General features: G+C 41.5%; 2 protein-coding genes across 2 annotated transcripts in view; both read right to left on the reverse strand.

Moving 5' to 3' along the window:
• CASP8 (caspase 8) overlaps nt 1-15706 on the reverse strand; it is a 79124-nt gene extending 63418 nt beyond the window's left edge. Inside the window, exon 1 of the mRNA XM_078451025.2 lies at nt 15625-15706. The gene's annotated coding sequence lies outside the window, so the exon portion shown is untranslated. The remainder of the gene's footprint in view (nt 1-15624) is intronic.
• CASP10 (caspase 10) overlaps nt 11190-16998 on the reverse strand; it is a 32284-nt gene continuing 26475 nt past the window's right edge. The window contains exon 8 of the mRNA XM_060622937.3: nt 11190-15867. Coding sequence (XP_060478920.1) covers nt 15714-15867 — 154 coding nt within the window. The 3' untranslated portion in view covers nt 11190-15713. The remainder of the gene's footprint in view (nt 15868-16998) is intronic.

The following is a 16998-nucleotide window of genomic DNA, read 5'->3' on the forward strand; positions in this document are numbered from 1 at the left end:
TTTCCCCTACAGTCAGGAAGAAGACAAGGATGTCCATTCTCATCATTATTATTTAACATAGTACTCGAAGTCTTAGCCTCACTAATTAGACAACAAGAAAAAATAAAAGGCATTGAAATCAGAAAGGAAGAAGTCAAACTTTCACTATTTGCAGACAACATGATACTCTATGTAGAAAACTCGAAAGAGTGAGCATGAGCCTTGCTTTGGGTGAGCACAAGCCCACCTTTGGGTGAGCCCCACTTCTCTCTCTCTCTCTCTCTCTCTGTCTCTCTCCCTCCCTCCCTCTTTCTTCGCCCCTCACGGGATTCTCTCTCTCTCTCCCACTCTGTGTCTGCCCTTTGCACACTTACACCCTCTTCCCTCAAAAAAAAAAAAAGAAAAAAAAGAAAAAGAAAAAGGAAAAAAGAAAAGAAAAGGAAAGGAAAGAAAAAGAAAAAGAAAAAGAAAACCTGAAAGACTCCACCAAAACTAATACATAAATTCAGCAAAGTCACAGGACATAAAATCAAAATACAAAAATCTATTGCATTTCTATATACCAATAACGAAGCAGTAGAAAGAGAAATCAATGAATCAATCCCATTTACAATTGCATCAAAAACCATAAGATACTCAGGAATAAACCTAATCAAGGAAGTAAAAGATCTATATACTCTGAAAACTATACAACCCCTATGAAAGAAATTAAAGAGGACACAAAGAAATGGATAAGCATTCTATGCTCATGGATTGGAAGAACAAACATTGTTAAATGTCTATACTACCCAAAGCAATCTACACATTTAAGGCAATCCCAATCAAATTACCACCAACATTTTTCAGAGCTAGAACAAACAATACTAAAATGTGTATGGCACCAGAAAAGACCCTGAATAGCCAAAGCAATCTTGAAAAAGAATAGCAAGGCTGGAGGCTTCACAATTCTGGACATTAGGCTATATTACAAAGCTGTAGTCATCAACACAGTATGATACTGGCACAAAAACAGATACATAGATCAATGGAACAGAATAGAGAACCCAGAAATGGACCCACAACTATATGGCCAAATAATCTTTGACAAAGCAGGAAAGAATATCCAATGGAAAAAAGAGTCTCTTCAACAAATGGTGGTGGGAAAATTGGACAGCAACATGCAGAAGAATGAAACTGAACCACTTTCTTACACCATACACAAAAATAAGTTCAAACTGGATGAAGGACCTAAATGTGAGACAGGAAACCATCAAAATTCTAGAGGAGAACACAGGGAGCAACCTCTTTGACCTCAGCCATAGCAACTTCTTACTAGACATGTCTCTGGAGGCAAAGGAAACAAAAGCAAACATGAATGGTTGGGACTTCAAGATAATAAGCTTCTGCACAGTGAAGGAAATAACACAACTTAAAGGCAACCTTCGCAATGGGAGAAGCTATTCTCAAATGACATATCCGATAAAGGGTTAGTATCTAAAATCCATAAAGAACTTAAACTCAACACCCAAAATACAAATAATCCACTGAAGAAATGGACAGAAGACATGAATAGTCATTTTTCCAAAGAAGACATCCAGATGGCTAACAGACACATGAAAAGATTCTCAACATCACTTATTATTATGAAAATACAAATCAAACCATGATGAGATCCACCTCATTCTGTCAAAATGGCTAAAGTTAACAGCACAAGAAACAACAGGTGTTGGCGAGGATGCCAAGAAAGGGAAACCCTCTTGCACTGTTGGTGGGAATGCAAACTGGTGCAGCCACTCTGGAGAACAGTATGAAGGTTCCTCAAAAAGTTAAAAATGGAACTACCCTATAATCCAGCAATTGCACTACTAGGTATTTACCTAAAGGATACAAAAATACAGATTTGAAGGGGTACCTGGACCCCAGTGTTTATAGTAGCATTATCAACAATAGCCAAACTATGGGAAAAGCCCAAATATCCATCAACTGATGAATGACTAAAGAAGATGTCTCTTTTGTCAAAACGGGAAGTTAGCATGTTTTGAGATGTATTAAAGATATATTAGCGTTGACAGTGGATTTTTTGCCCTGATGTTAGAGAAGTATAAAGAGAATAACTTTTCACTATATGATCCTCTGTTGTTTAGTGCATAATGACCATGCACTGCCCAGTATTGCCAGTGGGCCCCATGCTATAAGGGAACATTGCATTAGCTCGTTAGCACAGGTATCTATACTGCTGCCTCCATGCATACCCAGACTGCAGGTAAAAATAGTGGACTAATAATGAAAGAGAGGGTGGGTAGGTCCCAACTGACACACTTTTAAAGCCAGCCCATTGGGGGGCGCCTGGGTGGCTCAGTCGGTTGAGCAGCTGACTTAGGCTCAGGTCACGATCTCGCTGTCCGTGAGTTCGAGCCCCGCGTTGGGCTCTGTGCTGAGAGCTCAGAGCCTGGAGCCTGTTTCAGATTCTGTGTCTCCCTCTCTCTGACCCTCCCCCATTCATGCTCTGTCACTCTCTGTCTCAAAAATAAATAAAAACAAACAAAAAACAAAAAAACTTAAAGCCAGCCCATTGGGCACCAGTGCTCATCACTTCTCTTGTGCCCATCTTGGAAATTCCAGGCTCACCTCAGTGTTCCCAAAATTCAAGTGCCAACTATGCTTAGGCTGTCCAGACCCAGCCTCACAGTCTGAAAATAGATGTAGCCCAGGGGCCACTCCTAAAAGGAAGGAGAGATGACCATGAGTTGAAAACCAGTGTCAGCACCCCCGCTCAGCTCTCCCTCTACTGACACTTTGACCTGCACCCCTTTATCTCAGGGAAGGATCTAAAGTTGCTGATGAGCCACAAGGGGCGCCTGGGTGGCTCAGTTGGTTAAGCGTTCCTGAAGTAGGCCTTTAGGGAAAGTGACCTAATCTTTCACCATCTGGAAAGCAGATGGGTGTGGTAGGCTGAGCTTGGACTTTGGAATCGGACAGATCTGGATTCAAACCCTAGCTCCTCCTCTTGCTGAGATCCAGATACCTTCCTTTGCTTCACTCAGCCTTGGTTTTCCGTATGGGAAATGGCAATAATAATGACTTGCTTGATGAGGGTGCTTTGGAGGGCTGAACAAAGCAGTATCTGTGGTGCTTGCATGTGTTATCTCACAGAGAGAAGGTGCTGCCCACGTGCTAATTCCCCCTCCCCCACCTGCATCCCTCAGGCAGCCACTAGCCACCTTTTCTTGGAAGCTGTTGAGACAGAGGAGGGCAGGCGGCTCAGGGTAGGTAACCAGCCACTGATCAGACCTGACACAACGTGAGCCAGAAACCAACCTCAGGGACTGTGTGACTCACCCTCTTCTAAACCTTCCCTCAGGCCCCTGACACACCCTCCAGATATGACTTCCTCCTGCTGAGAGTTCTCACCTGGTGCCCATGGAACACTTGATTCTTACCGCCTGGCACAGACAGTTGTCATTTTTCAGTTATTTCAGTTTCTTTGGAAAATAACCCCCTCCCCAAAGGAGCCCTCCCGCATATACAAAAACGAAATAAAAAACAGTTTATTACTGTATTTATTGAAGCACTGTTAAAAATAAATAAATAGGGGCGCCTGGGTGGCTTGGTCGGTTAAGCGTCCGACTTCAGCTCATGTCATGATCTCACGGTCCGTGAGTTCGAGCCCCGTGTCGGGCTCTGTGCTGACAGCTCAGAGTCTGGAGCCTGTTTCAGATTCTGTGTCTCCCTCTCTCTTTGCTCCTCACCTGTTCATGCTCTGTCTCTCTCTGTCTCAAAAATAAATAAACGTTAAAAAAAAATTAAATAAATAAATAAAATCCACTTCCATGACCTCTTTAATCCTGTCTTGAGAGGTAACACTGTTATTTTGATTCTTTCCGTCTATTTTTATGCTTATAAAGCCATTATGATTCTTGCTCTGCCACTTACTAGTTGTGTGACCTTGGGCAAGTTACTTAAGAGCTGCGTGCTTCGATTTCCTCATTCATAGAATACAGATATTAATAACTCTTTTGAAGAGTTGGAGACTCAGTGTGAAAATCAAATGAGTTAATACATGTAAAAGAATTACAACACCTCCTGGTGTACTGAGTAAACACGTAATAAGTGTGAATGTGCACATATATCATATATGCCATCTTGTATCAATCCATGTACTGCCTCTGAGCACCAAATCCACTCTCCTACTGCCTGCTTGATGACACTGTAGCTACATCCTATGAAAATGGCTCCTCCACCAGCTGGCACAATTTTAGGTTTTGATCCTAGAGGACACTGGAGAGACAGCACAAGGCCAAGCAGAGGAAGGGCTTCTCTTCCTAGTTCAGCGGGCTTTTCTTCCTGCTTCTACGGCAGGCTGCCAGCAGCTTGCAGGAGACCTAGTGGTGCTCACACTCCAGGAACTTTGTCAGCATGCCCACAGGAAGCCTCCTGCTCACCAGCCTCCACTTGCAGACTGCAGGTGAGCCTATGACACTCCCGTGAACTTCTCTACCTTCAGTGGGCACAGTCACAGCTTCTTCAACTGGTACCAACATTTGTGGGGTGGGGAGGAGTCTTCCAAATCTCTTCCTTCCATGGGTACCTCCCTCAGCCCTAAAGGCATTTTACTTTCAGTAATTTTCTTTTACTAGTGAATAATTCTTCCTATTAAATTTTCCATTTTGAAGGACAGGTGTGGTTTCCACCTCTGACTGCACTCTGACTGAATATATCAATTTATATAAGTATATATATATGGTTTACAGCTTACTTTCTGTTTAGTTAACAAGATATAATGGGCATCTTTTCATCTTCCCAAACGTCATTGCCTGTCTTTTAATGCATTTTTTGTGTCTTCAATTACACAGAAAATTTACATTTTTATGTGGACAAATGCACCTGGCTTTTTCTTTGTGACTTCTGGCTTCTACGTGTTGCTTAGGGAGACTTTCTCTGGTCGTTCATTTCCTATATTTCTTTTAATGCCTTTATAGTTTTGTTTTAACATTTATATTTTTGGAGTTTTTGTGTATGTGTGCATGGTCTGAGATAGGAATCTAACTTTAATTTCTTGCAGATAGAGAACCAATTGTCCTAACACCATTTTTAAAATTTATCCATCCTTTCTTGATTATTTTGTTTTTGCCAACAAACACCTTTCTTCTGTCTCCAACCAGATTATAATTTCCTAGAAGGCAGGGACATTTTTGCATCCATAAGTTTTCTAACCACTTGATACCTGGTAGAGCTGAGTACCTGTGGCTGATGAGAAAGCTGCATGAGAACTAGCACATTCTTACTTCAGCAAAGCAGCATATATAAAGCTCAGAGCTGAGAATAAATAAGAGCCTTTCCCCAATTTTCATGAACGAATGTGTTTGTGGTTTGTATTTGTCTTTTAATTTCTAAACAATTCTGGCAGAGCACTGTTTTAGATTGAAACAAAGGAAACAAAGGATGGGTAAGATCTGGTTTCTACCCATATGAACCCTGCAATCCCTAAATGCCCATCAGTGGGGGGCTAGTTGGATCACTGGTGACACATGCATATAATGGAATATTGGCAGCCATAAAGAAGATCAGGGAGACCTAGATGTTCTGATACAGGATAAGCTCTGAGATATGTTCAATTAAAAAACCCAAGTGCAGAATGGTCTGCCAGCATTTGGGAAGGGGAAAATCAGAGAAAGACACAGATATATATATATGTTTATATAAGAATAACATATCTCTGAAGGGATATTCAAAATATTGGAAACAATAATTACCTCTGGGGGCACCTGGCTGGCTCAGTAGAAAGAGCATACAACTCTTGGTCTTGGGGTCGTGAGCTCAAGACCCACGTTGGGTGTAGAGATGACTTAAATAAATAACAAAAAGAAGAAACAATAATTATCTCTGTGGAAGAACTGGGGACTTGGGGGTGGGGATCAGTGTGAAATTTACTTTTCCCTATGTCTCCTTCTGTACTGTTTAAATGTTTTACCAGCTGCTTATATTATATTCCCAAATAAATAAAGGAATTTTTAAAAGATGAAATGAGATAGACACATAGACACATGAAACAAAAGTGTGAGCAATAAGAGGTAAGAGTGATGAGTTCAGAATTCTAAACCCCATGGCTCGAAAATGGAAGGATGGTGCTGGAAAGCAGCTGGGTTTAAGTCTTGCTCTAGGAGATAACGCAGCTGGTGGGTGGATAGAGGAGCAAGACTCTGGAAAAGACTATCAATCACTGCCCTGTGAGGTGTCTGAGCAAAGGCAAACCTAGGAAAGGAAGTTGTTAAGATCTGTCTGTTCAGGCCCCCATGTATTCTCTGCCTGCCACTGAATTTGCTTCATTGTCCTTCCTAGAAATTATAACCTCCTAGTGAACACAGAGCAAAAAGGGGGAAGCCTGGCTGAGTAGATTTGTCACATATAGAGGTCCCAGACCTAAGGGTTCAGTTTCAGGGACCTGAGGAAGTTGGACTTGCCAAACTTCCACAAACAGCAGTGGTTTCGATTACTGGCAGAATGAACCATCTTTCTTATAAGTAATAGAACTTCCTGTTTTAATATTTTATCACAATATTTAACTTAGGCCAAGCCCATTTCTTACAGGGCTGAAACTGTTGATAAAATTGTCTTCTCCTTGATATTTCAGGTTGATACCTCCAGCAGAGAGGCCAGGTTCCCATCTCCAAGACCCAAGATGGGGTGCTAACTGCTCTGTATAAGCCTGCCCTCTGTCTCTTAGAAAATATTTTCACAAGAGCAGCATGGTAAAGACAGGAAGGACATGTCCCTGTACTTGGAGGTCAGCCAGATAGAGTTCAAGTCTGGTTCTTCCCAATTTCTAGCAGTATGACCTTGTTTATTATTTAGCTTCTCTGAGCCTTGATTTTCTGATCCATAAAATGGGCACAGTAACACCTCTCTGTCACTCTCACAGAGTCATCATTTTCGGCATCAGCAAGTGACTAGAACCAAAGGCTAACGTTGCTAATTTGGCCATAGCAAGAAGCATCTAGCCAAAACTGGCTCACTGTCTCCTTGCAGGGTGGCGAGAGCTGGAGATCCAAGACGACATGAGTAGAGGGGCGAGGATGCTTGCAAGTGGCAAAATAAGCTGAAATGTAGGATGATCAGATGCAGTACGGGGCTTCTGATTGTGCATTCTGGGAATGGAAAACTGTCAGCAGCAGTGGTGTGCAAGTGGTGGTCACAGATGAGGAAAGTTGAGTCTGCATTTGAACCTGATTTATGAGAACAGGTTTGGGGAGCTCAGAGGCATCACAAGAGGGCTCTCGTCTTCAGGCTTGCTTCCTGTTCCAGACTAGAAACACAGAACAATGGCTCAGGGCAATAAAAAGTGAGTCATTGCCCCTTCTCCCTGTCTTGGCAACACTGGTTATATCACCACCACAGAAATCACCACCACCAAAAATACTGACAGGTACAGACTAAGAAACTTAGTCTTCCCCAACCAAGAGGGCAAAACCATCCTGTGTACCTTACCTGGCCAATATTCACAGTGCAGCAGGCTGAGAAATCACCCTGTCTGGTGACCAAATTACATTAATCAGCATTGACATGCAAAAAGATTTTAGAAAAAAGAGAATACCCACAGATCCAGCATCCAACTGGATGGCAGAATGAACCCCTGCATCATTCCTCCCTCTTTCTCCAAATCCCAGCCCCACCCCAGGTAACCTCCATTCTAAAATTTGTTGATCACCCCATGTAGATTGTTATATTTGTACAACATGGAAATGAGTGCACAAGCAACATACAGAACTGTTATGTGGGTGGTATTTGTTTTTTGTTTTTGTTTTCTTGAGACAGAGAGCGTGAGAGAGAGAGAGAATCCATAAGTAAGGGAGGGGCAGAGGCAGAGGGAGAGAGAATCCCAAGTAGGCTCCATGGTCAGTGCAGAGCCCAACACATGGCTTGATCCCATGACCCTGGGATCAAGACCTGAGTTGAAATCAAGAGTCAGAAACTCAACCGACTGAGCCATCCAGAGGCACCTTGGGTTTTTAACATTGCATAAATTACACCATATTGCATATATTCACTTATTTGCTCAACATTTCTTTCTTTTTTAATAGACTTTTAATTTCATTTACCATCTTAACAATTTAAAGTGTTAGCCAATTTGACAATAAGTTATATTTAAAAAAATAAAAACGAGAAACAAGAAAAAAAATAAAAAATAAAGTGAATAGTTCTGTGGCATTTAGTACATTCACAATGTTCCCATTCACCATTACCCTGTTCCGGAAAGCATGGTGTTGTAGCATATATGACTGAACCAATCGAAATTGCCATATTTGTTTCTGACCTTTTTTTTCCCCCTTCTTACAAGCAATAATGCTCTGAAAGTTCTCCTCCACGTCTCCTGGTGCATGTGCAAGATTTCTTTTGGGGCCTAGACCCAGAAATGGAAATGCTCGCTCACAGTGTATGGACATATTCAACGTTTACAGATATTGTCAAAGTGTTCTCTAAAGTGATTGTGTCCATTTACATTTCTCTAAGCAGTGTTAATAGAATTCCCTTTGCTCCATATCCTCACCCATACTTGCTACAGATAGGGGTTTTTTTCTTTTCCTTTTTCATTTCATATATTTTGCCCATCTAACTGGACTGTTTAATTATTTTATAGAATTGTAGAATATATATTTTATATACATTTATATATATTTATATATCCCTCATCAGTTGTATATGTGGCACATAACATTTCCCAGTTTGTGGCTAATATTTTAGTTTTTCAATATTGTTTTTTTTATTTTTTTAATGTTTTTATTTATTTTTGAGACAGAGAGAGACAGAGCATGAGCAGGGGAGGGGCAGAGAGAGAGGGAGACACAGAATCGGAAGCAGGCTCCAGGCTCTGAGCTGCCAGCACAGAGCGCGATGTGGGGCTTGAACTCACGGACTGTGAGATCATGACCTGAGCTGAAGTTGGACGCTTAACCTACCGAGCCACCAGGCGCCCCTTTCAGTGTTGTTTTTGATGTTTATTTTAAATTGTTAAGAGGAGAAAGGGAGTTTCTGCTTAGACAAATTTACAAATAATAGATTTACAGGGAGGTAGTAAATAAAAAAGTGGGTTATCTAAGATACAGCTCCAACCTTTTAGCTTGAGATCACAGAAAATTCTTTCACAAAACCCTGAGCTTAAAGGTACACTGATCCGACTGTATGTGACATTTTTCATGTTGCTTTGCATACATTAGGGCTTCAGGTAAGCTAGAAGGAGCTAGGAATGGGGAGAGAAAGGCACAGGCTGTGCCAGAGGCAGACACCCTGCACACCATAAAAATGATAAATCCTCAGCAACAGGAGAATAGAACAGTTTGTCGGTATTTACATTTCTACGTATGGGTTACGGGTCTTAGATTTACTGTTGCCTGGGCCCTGCAAATGTTGGATCAGGCTTAGGATGGGAGAGGGGTGAAGGTAGGTCTTTTCTGAATCATTTTAATCCCCCTCTGCCTACCACCACCCCCCATCCCCACCTTCCAGCCAGTTTAGCTGGCTTGCCAGATTGTAGGGGTTTTTGCTTCTAAAGACTCACACCTTGTGTGAGGAGACTATGCCCTCAGACCACAGGAAGTGCTTGGATGTTTAAGTTCTCCCACCAGGGGCAGCTCTTAGCAGAGGATGGAGGGACTAAGGATTAAGGGAGGATGCAAAACCAGTTCTCTTGCTTCCCGTTGGGTGGGGAACTCTGAGGCATAATTTTCACTTTAAAGTGCTCCGTCCTGGCCACACTGAGATAAAATGTGTGGCCTGGCCTGCCTTCTCCCCTTCTCTGTCCCACCTCCCACCCCCAGCAGGATTCTCTGGAGAGCGATTCCTGAACAAATCACTTGCATACACTCAGGGTCTGATTCTGAGCACGTGACAGAAGATCCACATTTAGGTGTTTCAGTTCTGTTTTGGAAGGAAGAGAAATTACAGCATGTTTTTGTGCTCAGGGGAATGATCTGGGAGAGAGGGGACAGTTAATCAAGCAGGAGAGGGAGGAAGGGCTATGAGAGTGGTGTCCTCGAGTGAGCAGGATGAGCTAATCCCTGCCCAAGAGGAGGCACTGACTCTTGGGAGAAGCACAGACAGGAAGGTGCACCCATTGTTGACAGGAGAGAAAGCAGCCAATAGGGTTAGGGTGCAGGTGGACCAGGGGACTCGGTGGTGGATGGTGGAAATCTTTTCTGATTACCTCCCTTAGTGAAGTGAGACTATCAAATGAAAGTGAGGAGAATGGAGGATGATAGAGGTCTGAAAAGACAAAAGAAGGTGTAACACCGGCTGAGAAAGCAAAGGGTGACATAACGAGGGAAATGTTACAGGATTCCTGAGAATCACTAAAAGCCTGCTTGAGGTTTGTGGTCATTGGTTTTGAATGAGACAAGTCTGCAACATTGTGTGTGTGTGTGTGTGTGTGTGTGTGTGTGTGTGTGTATTAAGCTTTTATATATTTAATATGAGAGAGACAGAGAGAGAGAGCAGGAGAGGGGCAGAGAGAAAGGGAGAAATCCCAAGCAGGCTCCACACTGCTAGCACAGAGCCTGATGCAGGGTTCAAACCCACAAACTGTGAGATTATGATTGGAGCTGAAACCAAGATGCTTAACCGACTGAGCCAAACCACCACAACCAGGAATTCTAGTACAAACCTGCAGTAAGCAGGCATGTGTGATTAACCACAGTTTAGATTCTGCCCTGTGATTAGGACCAAGGGAAAGGCAAGGGTATCGAGGGTGGGTGCAAGAGAGTGAGTTCAATGATGACATGTGGACTCCAGCTAGGTAAAGAAGGAGGGAAGAAGTCAAGGGTGGTGTTGGCATTGGAAAGATGGCAGATAGGGTCAATGGACTAACCAGAGGCCCCAGTGGCACTGCAGACTGTTGGGAGGCAGGGGCCTAGAGAAAATGAGATGGAATGGTAGGAGGTGGCTGTCATAGAGAGAAGTGTTTGCAATTGAGACTTGGGTGGAAATATTGGCAAAGACAGAGTTTACTGGATGCATGACTAGGAGGATATTGTGGTTAAGCTGATGTAAAGGTGGTTGGGAAGCTCAGGGGCAAATGCAGAGTGAAAAAATGGGAAAGTGAATGCCAAAATGGAATTATAAATGAATTAACTCTTTTTCTTTGTGTGTTATTCTATTTCCCAAATATTCCACAATGTGCGTATATTACTATATAAGCAGAAAAAAAGCTATCAGGTAAAATCAAAGATATTACACAAAGATAAAAAGGAAAAAAATCCCTTTATTTTATTGGTGAGTCAATTACTACTATGTACAAGTACCCAGTCCACAAAGCTCATAAAGTTATTCCCGTTCTAGAGTTGTACCAGTACTTCCAAGCATCTAACAGAATCATTTAAAATGAGACCAAATGACAGATATGAGTTTCACAGTGTACGTACTCTGTTTCAAAAAAAGCCTACTTTAAAATACATATATATTTGTACTTGCTATATTTGCATTTGCATTAAGAAATCCTGAAATTATCTCTGGGATGCAAAGGTGGGAGGACTGGGCATTTAGTGGACAGAAATGCAGGCAACACTTATCTTGAATACCTCTTTGTATTTTCTTATCGTTGAACAATGTAAAGATAATACCTATTCAAAAATAGATTTAAAAAGTAAAAATTAATACAATTTAAAAATTTTAATAGAAAAATCCTCTTTTAAAAATTCATATATGCTAAAGTTATGTTATAAAATGCTTCTTTGTATTAGCAAATCAGTCTTTCTTTAAACAAAGAATTTCCCCTAGTACTTTTTTAAGAGCTTTCTATTTTTAGGAATTCAGCTACTGTTCAAAGATACAAATGTGATATTCACATCCTTAAAAGCAAACTGCAGACTTTTTTTTTCCCTTTTTAATTTTAATGCGAGCAGGGGAAAGGGGGAGAGAGAGAGACAGAGACAGAGACAGAGACAGAGAGAATCTCAAGTAGGCTCCACGCTCAGTGCAGAGCCCAATGAGGGGCTGGATTCCACAACCCTGGGATCATGACCTGAGTTGAAATCAAGAGTCAGACGCTCAACCGACTGAGTCACCCAGGTGCCCCTGCAGACTTCTGAGGAGAGCCAGATCCTACCAGAAAGAAAGCTAAATAACTTGTCACATGAAACATGTACTTCACCAGAAGAGAGTTACATGTCTTTGGTATGGCTCCAGAGTTTAGAATGAGAGGCAATGGATTTAAGTATGTTCTAAGCAGGTAGATTCAAGTCACCACAGGGAAAAGAACAATGAAAGCTGTCCAAAAGTAAAACCAGGCAGCAAGATTGCAAATCAGGAAATACACAGGATTGCAAATGTTCCACTAACAGCTGTAAGACTTTAGTAAGCCTTTTTACACCCTGAAGGCTGGACCATGGGTTCTCTAGGGTCCTTCCAAGCTCCCCAGTCCATGGCTTTGTGTGTAGTGTGAGTTCTCTCTGTTGAGAGTTAAGCAGTGGTTGAGGGATGATGGTCTAGGAGTCTATCATGGCTTAAGAGGATGAACTGGAGCAGGTTTCAAATAGATTAACCACTGGTGCCTGACAGTAAATCTGAGGACCTCTGGCCATGGACCCCAATCCATGCTACATTAAAAAGCTCAATGCAAAGTTCATCACTTTCTATGGGCACCAGGATGTGAGCACAAAAGTTGCTCAAATATGATTATGCAGAAGAGCCAGGATGCATCTCTATTAATTTTTAAGATTATCACCAAAAAGGAATTACAACATTTCAAAGTGAAGGTGGAGAACTCATAGACCCTGAGAATAACTCCACAAACATCTAAGGACCCAAGAATTCCAAGGTTGAGAACAACTTCACTAAATCACTCATAAAGTATCTGACCTAGAAGATTTTGTGAATCAAATATGGCACAAAAGTTATCTACAAAATGAAGTAAACTTCTAATTTGGTCTACCTCAGTGGAGACTTGATCATTGATTGATAAGGGGCTGCTATTCAGCAGCATTCACCATAGTGTTATACATACTGGTCAATGTGTTTTGATTGGTCAGTAACCATATTGTACCAGCTGCTTGTATGTTTGAATTACCTGAGCACTGGCTAAGGGAAACCCTGGTGATATCACAACTGCCCACTGCCATGGTGAGACCTTGTAGCAGAGGCCAGTAGGATGCTGTGGTGACTAATATCTGTAATAATAATCAACTCCAAGAGTATCATTATTAAATAACTAACATTTGTATAATATTCTATTAAAATTTTCCACGTCCTTCATTTTGTTTGGTATAAGCCCAACTTTTGAGAAAAAAATAGAAAACAAAGAAAAAAATCTAACTACAGCTCTTGTAGGTTGAGCAAAACTAGGCAAAATATACAGAAACCTCACTGGGTCTGCACATTTCTTTCATAAATGTCTGCACAGACAATGGCGGTAGTCTCTGCTGAACAGCTGTGACCAAATCACTTGCTGTGCTCCACTCTAAATTATCACACACGTGGGCGCACACACACACACACACACACACACACACACACAGACAAGGGAAAAGTGTGTAGATGCTCCATTTAGGAGAAATGACTGAAGGATGATTGTACTCCTACTGTCTGCATAGGCGTGTGACTTATAGTCATAAATGTCTAGTGACCCCTAAAGTGCCTGCTGGAGAACTCTGAAAAGAAAATTCATGGGAAAGTTTCCTGATCCTAGAACTTAACCTTGCACAACCACTAAGTTCCAGCAAAACAAAAATACAAAATAGACCACAGGACCAGGACTTATACATAAAACCCCAAATGTTGCTGAGGAAGGAGAGTTCATTAGCAGTGTTTTGTCCAGCTGGATTCAGAGCCAAGAGCTAGCCTGCTGCTGCCGGGGACATTGTGAATCAGTCAGGGGAAAACCAACATTTCCCTAAGAGGACATCGGTGGGTATTAGTATTGATTTGTGGCTAAAATTCAGCTGGAATTAGACACAAAAGAACTCAAACTCTATTTCCGTTAGGTGACTGCCAGAGGTATCTGCTTCGTAAAGGTCTTGTATATACCTCACAACAACTAGATTTAAATGGATTTATATATTAACCTATCCTTATCTTAAATAGGTAATTTTTCTCTACTTTATAGATAAGGCTCGAAAACTAGCTTGACTTAGTGTCTCAGAGCCAGAAAGTCACAAGGCAAAACAGAAACCAAAGGCTTCTATCTCCAGATTCTTTGCTCTTTGCTTTGTACCACACCATCTTTCACTTGCAGAGAAGGACTATGAAGTGGCCAAAAGCTGTGTATATTCAACTGGGGAAGGACTGTAATCACCAGCTGTTCGCTTTGACTTGTATATACAAAGGTTCTGGAAGATCATTGGACTTACACATTAATAATTACAAAATCAGGCATCACTGAGAGTTATTCTTCTTCATTCCTGGATATCTTTCATGGGTGTCTACATATCCAAGGAAATGTTCCTAAAAAGCCCTGTTATGTCCCATGACATTCCAGTTCACTCAAGTGGGAAATAAAACCCTGTAAACAATAACTGGCTGGGGGACTGTAGCAAATCACTCTGCCTCCTTGGGCCTCAACCTCTTCATCAATAAATAGAGGCCTTAGGTACAGGACTTTCAATCTCCCTCCCTTAGAAAATAAAAAAGAAAAATTCCTCTTGAAATTGAAAAAAAAAGTTTACATACATAAAGATATTCAAAACCTTAATGTAAAAAGTAGCAAGGCTTCCATACAGAACCACACCCCCGACCAAGGCACAGCCAGACAACTCTCTAAGGAGAGAACAACAACTTCTGTGAATAGCTTCATCCCTAAGGCTGTCTCTCTCCTCAATTCTTTGGGCCAGAGAAACAGAGCATGTTGGAGACAAGGCAGGGGCTGTTGGCTTTAGTCAGCACAGTGCAGCCACCAAAAGAAGCTCTGGCCAAGAGAGAGACGCTATAGTGCAGACTGAGTCCTGATTCAAGCTTCACCTGAAGCCAGCACTACCCAATTGTGTGTTTTCAGATGAATGAGGCAATAAATTCCTTTCTTTGCTTTGGTTGGTGTGATGTGGGTGTTCTGTCATCAGCACCTGAAAAGTTCTGATCGACACAGAATTTAACCTCAGGCTGTAACCTCACTCTGGTCCCAGAGTGGCTGAGTTGTCTCTCTTCATACTGAACTATCATCTTCCTAGAGCCAAACCTGTTCCCAACCCAAGATAAAGAGTTCCTGTGGGAACACCTTCGTTATACTAAAGCTGGAAATGGGCATCATATAGACAAAAATTTCACCCCAGCAGATGTGGAGATGAGAAGCCTTAGGAAGTGGAGAGCAGAGAAAGGGTCAATGAACCATGTGGGATCTCATCATTATCCAATGTCCAAAACAAGGCCACGCAGAAGGGACACAGAATGTTCACAAGGGGTGGTCATACAGAGAGGAAATCAAAGCTCAGTTGAGGTTAAGAATAGTGGTTCTTTAGAGCTCAAAGGAATCTTAAAATGTATCTGGTACTACCTTTTACCTCACAGATACACAAACCAAGGCCAATTGCTTTTTCTCAGGGCACAAAACTAATGCCAAGACTACAACCCAAGGCTTCAATAAAGAAAGTGTTCTAACAATTAGACTTGTCAAAAAAAAAAAGGTTTTTTTTAAAGAATTTGTTGAATCAGAAAATAGGGCATTTCCTATTATTGGAATGACAGGCTCACCATCTATCAATGATTCCTATGGTGGGTGGGAGATTGGAAGAGATGACCAAAGGTTCCTTTCAAGTCAAAGAGTCATTGAGAACTCTCTACTACAATAAAAGTTTTTCCTGTGGCACAGGGAATACTAGTTTTTTCCGTAGTGTATAAGCAGGTTGGGGCATCTGTCTCTTTGTTCCTTCTTTGTTTGCTTGTTGACTCACATCATTGTTGACAGCAGTGAGGATGGATAAAATATCTTCATGTCTGCAGGCAGATAAGAAAAAATATTTTCAATCAGGAGACAGAAATCACATACCAGGTCATACAAAGAAACCCTAAAACATGTGGCTTCTTCCTAGTCTAACAGGGCAAAATTCTAACTGGAATCCTGTCAAATATAAAGAAATTCTTATTTTGAAATTAAAAAAAGAAATGCTAAATTATAAAAAAGTTTTCAATATTACATTTAATGTTTGAGAACACTATAATAGACACATCTTGCATTTTAACTTTTTTTAGTTTATTATTTATCTTGGGGAGGGTGTGGTGGGAAAGAAATTGAGAGACAGAATCCGAAGCAGACCCTGTGCTGAGAATGTGGAGCCTGGTGTAGGGCTCATACCCACAAACCATGAGATCATGACCTGAGCCAAAACCAAGAGTCGGATGCTTAACCGATTGAGCCAGCCAGGTGGCCCTCTTTTTTCTTTTAAGCAATCTACACCCAACATGGGGCTTGAACCTGACCCTGAGATTAAGAGTGTCACACTTTTCTGACTGAGCCAGACGGGTGCTCCACAACTTACATTTTAAGGTCGTTGGTCCACAAAGGAAGGTTGCACATAATTATTTTTCCATGTTTCTCCTCCAAGCTGGTGGATAGATATAGACAGACACACAGACAGATGATAGATAGATGATAGATAGATAGATAGATAGATAGATAGATAGATAGATATAGATAGATAGAATAGATAGGTAGGTGATAAAGATAGAGAAGGACTCTACTATTTTTTTTTAAGTTTGAGAGAGAGTGCACATGTGCACAAGTTAGGAATAGAAAGAGAGAATCCCAAGCAGGCTCTGCCCTCTCAGCACAGAAACCCTGACACAGGGCCCAAACCCACAAACCATGAGATCATGACCTGAGCTGAAGTCAAGAGTTGGACGCTTAACCGATTGAGCCACCCAGGTGCCCCAAGGGACCCTACTATTAATAATGCCCTCTCTATTCTTGGTTTGAGGAGGATACAAAGATAAACATGACACAAATTTCTAGGCACTTCAAATGCAGACATGAAGCATGTACCAAATATGGTATATACACAAAATGCATACTATAAGGCAGAATGTGATCAATACTATATGAAAAGTGGACAAAGTTCCACTGCAAGT

The sequence above is a fragment of the Panthera onca genome, chromosome C1, assembly GCF_046562875.1.
Source record: "Panthera onca isolate mPanOnc1 chromosome C1, mPanOnc1 haplotype 2, whole genome shotgun sequence".
Classification (NCBI taxonomy): domain Eukaryota; kingdom Metazoa; phylum Chordata; class Mammalia; order Carnivora; family Felidae; genus Panthera; species Panthera onca.